Source organism: Gymnodraco acuticeps, unplaced genomic scaffold (genome assembly GCF_902827175.1).
Source record: "Gymnodraco acuticeps unplaced genomic scaffold, fGymAcu1.1, whole genome shotgun sequence".
Classification (NCBI taxonomy): Eukaryota; Metazoa; Chordata; class Actinopteri; order Perciformes; family Bathydraconidae; genus Gymnodraco; species Gymnodraco acuticeps.
The window spans coordinates 361,609-374,619 of record NW_022989768.1 but is presented as its reverse complement, the minus strand read 5'-3'; the positions used below and the strand labels follow the sequence as shown (position 1 = coordinate 374,619).

The 13,011-nt window shown below is 40.7% G+C and overlaps 1 protein-coding gene across 7 annotated transcripts in view; it reads right to left on the bottom strand.

Annotated features, from left to right (window-relative positions):
* The window catches only part of LOC117548077 (protocadherin-9), a 213,989-nt gene that overhangs the window by 164,227 nt on the left and 36,751 nt on the right, over positions 1 to 13,011 (bottom strand). The window contains exon 3 of one of the 7 annotated variants that reach the window (XM_034219130.1): positions 7,904 to 8,412. The exons of the other annotated variants lie outside the window; for them this stretch is intronic. Coding sequence (XP_034075021.1) covers positions 8,371 to 8,412 — 42 coding nt within the window. The 3' untranslated portion in view covers positions 7,904 to 8,370. Of the gene's footprint in view, positions 1 to 7,903; positions 8,413 to 13,011 lie in introns of those variants that run through there. 7 annotated transcript variants of the gene reach the window in all.

Here is a 13,011-nt window from a genome sequence, read left to right as displayed (position 1 = left end):
GCAAACACAAACAGCTTTTTGTGCACGGATCGCTGTGCATTCGTGTGTGGGTTTTTTGAGACTCCCCTGACGGTCAGCCGATTCGTACTTGTAATTATTTCTATCTATAGCCAATCAGATGTCTCCTCAATTCTAAGCCAATCACATGAGCGCGCCCCCACGAGGGTAGATTTCTTGCGTTCATGACGTAGCGCTTCATGTAGCCTACGCATTTTGCGCAGTCCGGAGCTGACAGCTCCATGGAGCCTGCCTGCAGGCGCTAATCTCAGGACACCCTCCACTCTCAGTACAGCGCCACTTTCTGAACAGGAAATGCACGCAAATACAAGCCTTTATATTATTAAGGTACAGCGCCACTTTCCGAACCACTGATGAATGCTTGTACACGTACACAAAAACGGCAGGCAAAACCGTTTTAAATGTGTGTTTCCTGTATGGCGAATACAGCTGCTTTATTTATGTCTGTATGAAGTTGTTGTGAGTGTGGAGGGAGCAGCTACAAGTTAGCTTAGCCTAATCGATCAGTGCACTACGAAGCCAGTGCTAGACAGTGAACTGTTAACGGGGGGGAGCCCCGCCGGTCATTATCGGCCGATATTCACTCTTAATAGTTTGATCGGTGCTCTCTATAAAGGCCGATCAGGAGAGCTGGATCTGATCGATTTGGACATAAACGCGAGTGAAGTATAACCGGACGCAAGAGAGAGATCAGATCAGCTGCTGAGTCTGATGGAGACACGCTGCTCTGCACGATCACCTGATGCTCCGCCCTCTGTTTAGCGAGCTGACCGGACTGCGCAAAATGCGTATATGAAGTAATCTTACCCTCGTGCGGGCGCAAATTGGCTTAGAATGAAGGAGACATCTGATTGGCTATAGATAGAAAAAATTACAAGTAGGAATCGGCTGACCGTCAGGGGAGTCTCAAAAAACTCACACACGAATGCAAAGCGATCCGTGCACAGAAAGCTGTTTGTGTTTGCAGGTTCAGGGGATTTAAACGGGAAACTAATAAGTGAGGATCAAAAATACATATGTAAAACTTTTTTCTGTATTTGGATTTTATTTACATGTATATGAAACGGAATACATTTGTGTGTGCATTGAAAAACACAAGTATGGATCCGGAAATACAAGTTTGAATCCTTCTGTGTGCATGTGTGTATTATGAGACTGTTCTGAGCCCATAATACGGAGGTGATGTAACATTTCTTTTGAGCGGCAATTTAGAGTTTTGAACTGAAATGATTCACGTTGCTTGGATTGGTCTCGTATACAACACATTTCTAAACAACAGTGTGTTTGCTGTTGTATTCAACTGAGACACTCAGGGGTTCATTATCTTTGCTGATGTAGGCCTAACTGTCTCTCTGTTAAGCCCCAAATCGCAACATCTGCAAGAAACAGCGTCTGAGGGCTTCTTAACATTTAAAAACCTATTAATGTGTCATACCCACTTAACGGGAAGAAACTCAGCTATCAGACAATATTAACAATTTTTAGCAAAACGAAACATAAGGGTAATAACAAAGGCTCTGAATTAGCCCTGAGCGAAAAAATGCTAACACCCTTAGCACAGAACTCACGTTAAAATACCCTTATTACTTATCGTATCTGCGAAAACAATATATCGATTAGCAAACTGCGTGCGCATAGCTCTGACTTCTCAATGGTAACGTGTGTGTATGTGGAAATTCCCCTTTGATGCTATTGGCTCTAACGGTTCAAAAGAGATGTCAATCATCAAAATCGACCAATGGGTTCCAGAGAAACGGCAGATACACCCATTTCCACCCAAATGACTCCAGAGGTGGTTTTCTTTTGCTAAACCTCTCTAAAAAGGTCAAATGTCACTTGTTTTGCATCAATCTTGATACAGGGTACCTATTATATGTTATAGTTTGGATTCCTAAAGCTTTTAGTCTCTGATCCCATCATTCAAGGGTGGTTTTCACTATAAGTAATGGTTTGTTTTTGGACGGACACTATAATTTACATTGTTGTACTATGTTCAATCTGAATTTACTTTAAAATAAAATAAAAATCTATATTGATTCTGACTTGAGACCTGAAAAACAGGCTTGAACATAGCGTTTTATAGTTACGGTAAATAATTGTCTGTAACTTTATACAGTGCAGTTAATGGGAAAAGATCTATTAACTTTATTGTTCTTAATACTTGATGCATCTTTAATGTAGGTTGCAAGCCTTACAACATATTTTAAAGATGGTTGCATTAGATACATACTAATGACATAGAAAACAGTCTCTTAATGTGAACTGTATATTAAGGTGATTTTTATTAAACACAATTGATGTTGTTTTCTATCTCTGAGCTGAATTAGACCTCACATTTGACCTGAGTTGTAATAAAATATTTTATTCCAAAGACTTATTAACCCTATTTTATTATCATGAAATGCATTTCCTCACAGTGTTTTTGTGTCTGAATATGATGCAATTCAGAAACAGTTAATCAAGTACTTGCACAGGAAACAGGAAACAGCTAGCTAGACATCAGACAATGCAAACAATAGAGTCACACTGAGGTGACGGTATTTCTCCCAGTTTCACAGTTTGCATGCACCATTTGATAGCCATAGCCGCTTTCACACCAAGTACTTTGCCTTACTTAGTTCCCAGCACTTAGTTCCCAGCACTTAGTTCCCCCATGGAACTAAAGAGCAGATTGCGTTCACACCGGAATAAGTCCCTGAGGGAAGATTACGCAAATGAAGCAGCTGACGTCACTTCTTCTTCTTCTGCTTTGGGTTTACTGGCAGGCCGCAAACAACTTCACGTGGCCGTGGGTGTTTCTCAATGTCGAGGACGCTTGCTTGGTAGCACATGTCTTCCGAGTCACTTGCTTCAGAAGCGAGGCAAGAATCCTTACTAGCCTCGGAAAACAAAGAATTGTGGAACAGGCTAACAGGTGTGCAAGTGTGCGTCATATGCGAGGCCCCGCCTTAAATGGAGTGCTATTTCCGCCAAAGATTTGTAAATTGGTCCGTGCGCAAAGCATTGTGGGGATTTTAAGACCACAGAGGCCGTTTCTCAATCTCGAGGATACTGGCTTCCAAGACAATATTTCAAGGATGCTACGTCATCGATTGCCGCCGAAGTACTGTTCCAATCTCCAGCATACTTGGAATTCCACCGAGGACGCGTCCTTGGTTTGGGGGAAATTTGGAGGCTGCACATGGGTAGACTTCGCGTCCTTAAAATCCCCACAATGCTTTGCGCACGGACCAATTTCAAAAACCCTTGCGGAGAATGGCTGAACCGACGCAGCACACATTTAAATGTAAGTATGTAGTGGCGTAGAACATGTGTTGGTAACAGCGACGTGCAGTCAGGGGAGGCAGGGGAGGCAGAGCCTCACCAGTCATACTCCAATGTAACGGGAAAACAACTAAAGAAAAACTAAATAGTAATAATAATAAAATGTCTCCACTGATCTGTGTTGTAAATGTGATTCCAATCGCTTTTTATAGTCAAAATCAGCTAATTTGCCGAGCTCCGCTACAACTACGGGTAGCGATGAGAAGTGAGGCAGGGACGAGCTCTGCCTCTCGTAAGCCCACAGTAACTGGCTGGAGCGCGGGCACTAATTTAACGCGGGCACTAATTTAACGCGGGCACTTATTTTGTGAGCGCGCTAAAGCCAGTTACTGTGGGGTAAGGTGAGGCACATATGAGATCTGCCTCACCTCAGAATGCGTCACCCAGGGGCGGCGCCAGGGGGGAGCCAAAGCACCCCCTAAGCACCCCCAAGAAATATGTTTGTTTTTTTTCGAAAATTATTATTATTATTATTTTTATTAAATTAGAAACATTATTGATTACATCAATGCAAATGTGAAACAAACACATTTTTGACCAAAAACATAAAGCCAACACAGGTGATATGATTAGGCCAATGGCCAGCACCCATTCGATTTTTGACCTTCCCATAGGCTAAATTACTTTGACACTTGAGTGACTTCCTGTTAGCTAGAGCACCACATTATTTGCTAACAGCAAAGTGAAAGATGGATCGTTTTTTAGTCCTTAAACGTCCACGTGTGGACACTCAATCAAAACCACCTGAAAGCGAGAGGGATTCTGCACATAATAGCCTAGCGTCGTGAGTAGCCTACAAGTAGCTTCTCTGGTCTCTGTGTTTCATTCAAGCTCTGCTCTCTGTGTGTGTGGTGTGTGTGTGTGGTGTGTGTGTGTGTGTGTGTGTGTGTGTGTGTGTGTGTGTGTGTGGTGTGTGTGTGTGTGTGTGTGTGTGTGTGTGTGTGTGTGTGTGTGTGTGTGTGTGTGTGTGTGTGTGTGTGTGTGTGTGTGTGTGTGTTGTTGTGTGTGTGTGTGTGTGTGTGTGTTGTGTGTGTGTGGCACGAGCCATTTTGTGTGCGTGCGTGCGCGAGCGAGAGAGCTCGCCTCTACCGGAGATTGTTGTGGTTAGCATCTGGTGCTAGCTAGCCAAGCTAACGATATAAGCTCAGGTGAAGTAAAGGGCTCTCAGTGTTTAGATAGTTAACTTTAGTCTAGTTATCTCAGTGGGTCTCAAACGGTTTGTTTTAAAAGGGTGTGTGATTTAAAAAATATCTATAAAGAAATAGAAAATCTGTTTACAGTTCTGTGTCATATGGATGTTGAGAGATGTATCCATAGATCTCTTAATGTTGCTCTCAAAGTGCACCAGATTGATGCTTTTAACTTCAATATTTAAAAAAATCTTCCTGGGGGAAACATGCCCCCGGACCCCACTAGAGGAGGTGAGGACCCCCCTAGAGGAGGTGAGGTCCACCCCCCACTTGTAAAAATAGCACTTTACCCCTGCTTACACCTATATGCCGTGAGCTGATTACCGAGCCTTCATTGTAACAGTCGCGGGTACACTGTGTGTGCGTGTGGGGAGTGTTGCAGTAGAAAATTCAACTGTAGCGCTGGTGCATTAATGGGAAACCCTTAATGTTTGAGCACCCTCTATGAAACGTCAAGCTAACCCACAGCACCCCCTAGAGAAAATCTCTGGCGCCGCCACTGGCGTCACCCCACATAAACTGTCTGGAAAGCGGGCCCTAAGCACATGCCTGCACCATCTCACTGTATGTCACCAATGTAATGTTTGTAGATCCCTTTATTACATTTATCCTCGCCATCCATAGTCTCTAAATAACTTATTTCACGTATGATATTTAGGCCCGCTGGTCTCATCATACAACGGCAATGAAAAAAGCACCAGGGGAGGCAGCCATAACCTCTGCCGCACTGAAGGGGGCGCACGTGAGCCCACAGGTCCTTGTTGCTACTGTTATTCTACGCAGAGACGGTAGACGCAAACAACAAACTAGACTTTTGAAACTACAGGAAGATAAGGAGAACTTTTACAAAAAAGTAATAGAGATTGTTGTCCAGAAGGATAGCATGGACTTCATCTTCAAGTCAAGGTAAGACCCCAATTGTAATGAAAATGGGATCTTACTAAGAAAGAACAATCCAATATTTTGATTTTGGGTATCCTTTTGTTGAATGGTCTGTTTAAAATAAATCGAAGCATCAGACTAAAAAAGCTTTTGAAAATAACCGAATATTTCGATTAAGGTCAAAATATAATATTTGTAACTCTGAAAGAGTCAGTGCCTCACCAGCCATGAACCTCACCGCACGTCACTGGTTGGTAAATATGTTACTTTGTTGATTGATTGATTGATTGATTGAATTGATTGATTGATTGATTGAAAAGTTTATTAACAGCTTGTATATTGGGTACAGTACAGTACAGCTCAAAACATACAATTGTTAAGGGGATGCAGACCAGAGAAAGACTTTCGTCTTGTTTACATCAGGGTCCCCCATTTCCAATTCATCATATCATTTAAGACATATAAGACATATTTGACATACAGATGGCTTATTTACAATTTACATACAGGTGGTTTTTACATACAGATTGCTTATTTACAATTTTCATTTTAGATTTCGTTCTAATACATCCTAACCGGACATTTAAGACATACCAAGTCTACAGATATACAGTTAGTAACAGAGTCTAAAATGCGAGTATATACATAGATGGGGGGGGAAGCTGTCCATTGTACGACAGGTTGATATTTGTACCATTACCGGGGCCAGTTTTGCAATGCTCTCCCCCGAAGGTGCTCTTTAAGAGAGGTTTTGAAGGTAAGTATAGTTTTACTTTCCTTTACAGTTGTGGGAAGAGCGTTCCACCTTGATGTGGCATAATTGCAAAACGTGTATTCCCCCTTTTTTGTGCCAAATCTGGGTTTCACATGATTTGTGGAGCTCCCTCTGGTGTTATGATCATGGTATTCCTTGACCTTTGGGAAGAATGTTGACATGTACATGGGTACCATAGAGGTGTAGTGGATCTTGTAGACCAGGCCCATTGCAAGTAGCTGTACTCTGTCGTCTACTCTAAGCCATCCTAGGTTGTCAAAGTGGGCAAAGGTGAGGTGGGTTCTAGATGAAAGGTCAAGCAGTAGTCTGACCAGTTTATTTTGCGATGTTTGAATTTTTATTTTTAGCGCCTTGGAGGTGCTATGGTACCATGACGTGCAAGCATAGTCATAGTACCCTTGAATGAGTGCTCCTGTCAGAGTTTTCAGGGTGTTTTTGTTTACCAGAGAGGAGATCCGGTAGTTCTTTGATTGACTTTTTTTATTTATTTAATTGGATGCCATTTTGTCACAGGAGAGGTTTGCCTTTGTTACATTTGTTATCACCAAAAATGTGTTCTGTGAAAGTAAAGCAAGTTCATAATTAGATAGACATCGTGAGGTATTTATTTTCGGTACAGTTTATGTTGAAACCGTTAGAGAGTTGTTAGCCTGTTCCATTCTTCTTCGTTTTCCGAAGCCGTGGCTTGGAAGCATACTTGCTTTGTTTCTGAAGGAAGTACGCGACTACCAAGCCAGCATCCTCGAGATTGAGAAACGGACAGAGTCTACACATGTGCAGCCTCGAAATGTCTCGCTACGAAGTACGCTGGCCTCGGTAGAATTCCAAGTATACTGGACATTGGAACAGTCCTTCGGCAGCACTCGATGACGTAGTATGCTTGAAATAGTGGCTCTGGAGCAGCCTTCCTCAACATTGAGAAACACCCCGTGTCTCAATTCAGGGGCTGCACCCTTCGGAGTACGCAGCCTACGCGGTCCATGGAGGACCCAGCCCACGTAGACCGGGTAGGCTGGACCGAGCGACCTACGAAATAAGACGGTCTAGCCTACGGAGAGCTTCGTATTTACGTCACGTGATACGCGCTATTCGGTTGCGCTGCTCCAGCTGCCTGCTAGCAAATTAGCTTACAAGCTAACTCAGCTGAAAAGGATCCAGAAACTTTACTTTTACCATTTTTTGGAGATCACCGACGGCGATGAAATAAAGAGGACCATGGCTAGGTAATTAAGATTAAACTGTTCCTTTAGCCCCCAGTAATAATACATTAGTAAGTTAACAAGTAAATGATATATAGCTGATGTAATTTAATCATATTATTTCACATTTAAAATAAGTCTTAATTTTTCTGTAGGCCTACTAATAAAACAATATGTTTTTTTTAATGAACAAAAGCATGTTGTATAGATCTATTTTTAACAATATTAGTGTTCTAATCATAGCTGTGGTTTATAACAGTTTATTCTCCTTCTTCCCCTAAACCAGCCCAGATGATGTCCCACTGACACCAGGTCAGCACCTCCAGGTCCAGCAGCACCGTGACCCTCCGCTCTGCTGAAATACACAATTAAACATTTTCTATGACCTGATTTTTGTATTAATAAAATTAAACTGAACTTAAGACAGTTTAATGACCTAGATATATCCTATTATTCCACTGCTTATGTACACATGTTGGAAATAATGGTTAAAACCTCAGGAAATGAAATAAACAATGTGTTTAACAATTAATATTTTAATTTAATTTTGTATTTTCATCTTATCACAAAGTAGAGGTAAGAATATATCCATCCTCTCTCTACAGCTTCATGTCTTCTATTATTATAACTTTCATCATTGAGACAGAGGAAATCAATCATGTTATTTAACATCAACAGCAGTAAAACAAATATCAGCAAAAGTATGTTTATCGAGTTGTTTATTTGTATTATATGTGCAGCAAGTATATCGAAGCAGCTGTTTGGGAATCAGACAGACTCAAGCTATAATTGTTAAATATCTATTAAAAGAAAGGACACATACAAAATCAAATTCTGAAATTAAGACACAAGTCTGTAGGACGGCAGTAAGCAGAGGTCTGGGTGGAGGATGTTCCTGATCGCCGTTTTGCTTTCTTCAGCACCACAGGGTGTCCAGGTGGATGGCAGCTCTGTCCTGATGATCCGCTCTGCACTTTTCAGATTAGGGGTCCTTCTCCAGCAGATCAAGTTCTCCAGAATTGTCCTAATTACAGAGAAAAACAAGAAAAAAAGAAAAAAGTGAATTAATCATATTAAACACAGGGTTGCAAAAGGATTATTGCAAAATGTAACTCTAAGCATTTCAGACAAACAATCCCTAAAGGATAATTTAAAATGATGTACTGTTTTGGTTTTAAAAAAACTAAAGACATTAAATTACAGTCACACCCTTTGTCACATCCCTTTGACAGCACTGCAAAAACAAAAATCAAGCAAAAGGCTGCTGTCTATTTTTGATTGTGTTATTATTATGGGATTAGGATACATTAAATACACTTTAACCTAAATAAAAGATGATCAAATCTGGTGGAAATAATTAAAATAGGCTCTTTTTTTAGCCCTACCTCAAAGCAGCATGAGCTGAATACAAAGGTCGTAATGTTGTCCCAAAGTTGAATAATGTTATTTTGCTGTTCTGTTCCCACCTGTGTCTTGTTATCCTGTCGTTAGTTTCCCTGGTGTGTCTGATTGTCTAATTGTGTTCACCTGTTGCCCTTGTGTTTCTGCCTCCCCTGCCCGGCTGTTTCTTGTCTCGTGATTACCCCTCCCTGTATTTAGTCTTGTCTCTTCCTGTGTTCCCCTGTCGGTTCATTGTTTGTTTGTCCTCCCTTCACGTCACGCTTCTTGTTAGTCTCTCCTGTCTCCCTCCTTGTTGGTCACGGTCAGTGTTGTGTGTTTGTGCTACCTGTGTTTTTCATGCCATGTTTTTCAGCTTTTAAATAAAGCTCGCTTTTGTTTATAACCTTTACCTTTTTGTAGTCTGCATTTGGGTCCTACCTTTTTCCACGATTCCTAACAGTCAGAGAAATAAATAAAGCAAACAACAGCTACACGTCAGGGTAGCATTTTATAAATCCCACCGTACTGTAGACTATACAGGTCTAAATATTTTCACTTTGGTCTATTTATGTAATATAAAGTATAACTTATCTATAACAGAGCCAAGATCTCTGTATGACTTTAGTAAACTTCTGAATTGAATTAAAAATAAGTGTGAACCAACAGTGCAGCACGTCCAGCTAGCTAGTTAACGTCACGTATGTATCCGTATTATTTAACGAAAATTGACGTTTTAATGCCCCTTGGGTTTGACGTGTGTGACGTTAGTTAATTTAAAGTAAGTTAAAACCCAATACTCACATTTATTAGTGATTCCTCCGCTTGCTGCTGCTTTTAAATCCACTCTGCTGGGGAGACCGGACCGCCATTTCATTTGAAAAAAACTCACTCTTCCCTGCGCGCATTGCATCCTGGGATATGGTTGACCGCGAAGGATACATCAGATGTATCCTTCAAATCGGGAAAAGAAGGCCACATTCGTGGGCCGCTTTCGGAGGAGTCTCGTCTTTTTTGAAATTGGGACAGCCTTCTTTCGGCGGAAGTCACGTATGCGGTCTACAAATGCAGCCTCCGAAGGGTGCAGCCCCTGAATTGAGACACGGCCGGCATATACTGCCACCCGAATTCCCTGGCCGGAAGTCCCCGGTTTTGGGGACTGGCTTCAGTAGAAGCTGCTGGGAGTCCCAGCAGCTTCTACTGAAGCCTTCCGAGTAAATCGCCAGAACGCCGACACCTCCTCATCACTCCACCGCTCCCATGTTTTTTTTCGTGTTGCCATAAATTAGTATCTCTCCGTTGGTGCGCTGGGATAATGCTAATAATGCTAATGCCAGCAAATACAATGGCAGCTTCACAAAACTTTTCAGAGTTATACGGGGCGTGGTTTGCAATTCGCCCAGGAAAGTACCTGCTCTCTAGCAGGGACTGAAACGGGGGGAAAAGTTCTCATGAACTAAGTTCTCTTTTTGGTGTGAACGCAAAATCCCAGGAACTATCGGACCTAAAAGGGAAAAGTACGGGGAAAAGTACTCCGGTGTGAAAGCGCCTATTGTTACCTTATGCAGTGGGTTGAGATTCAATTAGATTGTACCTTCATCATCATAAAATGAAAATTGTGATTGTATGACATTCTGTGCAATTAAATGTTTATAAGTTGCAAGGTTCCATGAATCACAACGTTTACATTACATAACTAACAAAATCAGCTCAAGATTATGTACTAATTTTACAGTTACTGTATAGTGTGTAATGTGTTTTAAGAGTATTTTCTGGATGTGAATGTACTAAATGTATTCTTCTTCCACGATCTACAGTAGTTTATTTATGATGCACAGTAGAGAACAGTGGAATGAACGAATGTCTTCATAACAAAAATGTTGTAGCTGAAGTTAAACAATGACAGAGCAGATGAAAAACGGTGCAACGAGAAAAGTCATTTTCTAACCTTTGAAGAGTCTAGGATATTGAAGGATTTTATATAACACGGATAAGTATCTTGTTAACCATACTCCAAGGTTTGAATGTCAAAAATACCTAATTTACTGTAATTAAAACACTTGCTTTTATCAAAGGAGCATCTGCCAGCTTCATCTGTGGGTTGCAGTGAACCTTCTCCTCATGAATATGTAAATCAACAGTGAACCTGAAAAAAATCAACCTAAGCTTAGGGCCAAAACCAGCCAGTAATAAATCACAAAGTGATAAGAAATAACATTAGAGTGGATTTAAATGAGTCAACAGTAGTTCCACTGGAAAAGTAATCTACAATTAATAACACAAAGACCAGGCGTTATCTGCCGTGGTCAATCTTTAATATCAGTGAATAAAATAAAGTCAAGTATGACAGCGCAATTAATGGTCCAGATAGATTATCTCCAGACTGATTCTGCTCACAGACAAGCTAAAGTCAGCTACTTTATCCCAATGGTTCAGGTCAGTGTCACCAAGGTACAGTTAATGGAAACCTGCAGGATTGTGTGGATCTAAGGGTGTACAGGGAAAGATGGAAGCAAGAGAACACATTCAGTAGGTCAGCAGTGCCTTTGATGACTGCCTTGAGCAAACTTTTAGTGTTGTAAGGGTGAAAGGGTTGATTTTGCAGTAAAAAGAAAGATGCAAAACATGTTTTTGATTGAGTTAGAACTACAAAAGCTATTTGATACTGTATTTCTAAAGTCGTTTTGGAAGGCGGAATATTGGCAACTACCAACCAGTTGTACAACCAACACTTTAGAAATATACTGTCATAAATTCACGCTCTAATAATTGTCGACACAAGTACAAAATGTAAATGGGGTTCACAACATCTTTCAAACGCTTGATCTCTTTTCAACTCCTCACAGTGAATGCCAGAATTGCTGGTCAGGGAAAATACAGTCAGATGTTTAACAGCGGTTCACTTGATATTGCAGTATTGATTCTGCTTCACACTTTAGACAAATGTCTTATGCCCTAAAGGTAACAAGAGAAAATAAAAGTGAAAGAAATCTCAGATCCAAGTTTTTGAGGCCTTTGGGAAGGAATGAAGTTCAGTTGGACTTTAAAGAGCCTGTTAGATGGAGGGTTGGCTGTGATTTTGCTATCAACCTTTCACTTGTTCCACAATCTGCTTTTGCAATAAATTCTGAAAGCTGCAGGTCTCTGGCGCTCTTTCTGTTCTGAGCCATAAAGCAGTTTTCTTAGTGCGATCCGGCATATTATCCATGAAATCCAATCCAGGAGCAAAGTTGTATGAAATGTAGTGTAAAAAGCTTCAAGGGCTGCCAATCGTCTAATTGCACGACTTTCAACTATACCAAAGTCTTTGCAACATGTCAGTAAAGGGAAGTGGAACACAAAGAACTTCTGAACGCTCAGAAATGACTTGAGTATTTCAATGTGGAAGTATAGGGAAGATACACTGTGGCAACAAGATTTAACAAATGTTAGGAGGACCCATAGATTCCTAAAAATGGTATGCATTCTAAAAATTACTTTCCTTATCCTAACATTTGATATACTGTACTAGTCCTGTGCATAAAAAAATGGTTTTAACCAAAACTGACACATCAGCAATTGGACCTTTTCGAACAATAAATTAATCTAAAATATTGTTTTCAATAATCTGCTTTTCAAATGTTTATGAGGAAGGAAATGCACTAAAGGAAACACCTAACAATGATACAAACATAACCTTTGTTTATTTGTTTACAAAAAACTTTACAGGGGCCCCTATACATTTGGGGACAGAGATATTTTATAAAGAAAGGTGTAAATCTATTCCAGAGAGCCTGAAATATGCTCACTTTTAGTCCCTGGTTTGGGTCAAGTTCAAAAACACTGCATACCTTATTTCCTATTATATAATTGGACAGATTGTGTCATTATACTCTTAAACACCCAAGCCCAACATCCTAAATGTGTGAATCAGGCTTTCTATTTAGATGGCTAAGGTCCAATCAGAGATAAGGCTATTTTCTCATTATAGCCATAGAGGACATTATACAATTCTAATGATAGAGTAGGTATTCCGTCTGATGAAAAGTAATAGATTGTATTTATAACCCTAACCCCAACCATAGTGGTCAATGGGCTCAAAATAAAATAGAGAAAACTCAGAGCAGCAAACAAACAGGGCGGCTCGGTAAATGTTGTTTTATCAGACTGTTCTTCTCTGAAACATCTAACAATTTCAGCTGTGCCAACCCTGGAACTCAGACTTTGACCAAGACTGATTGTATTTTCTTTTCAGGGGGTCGGACCA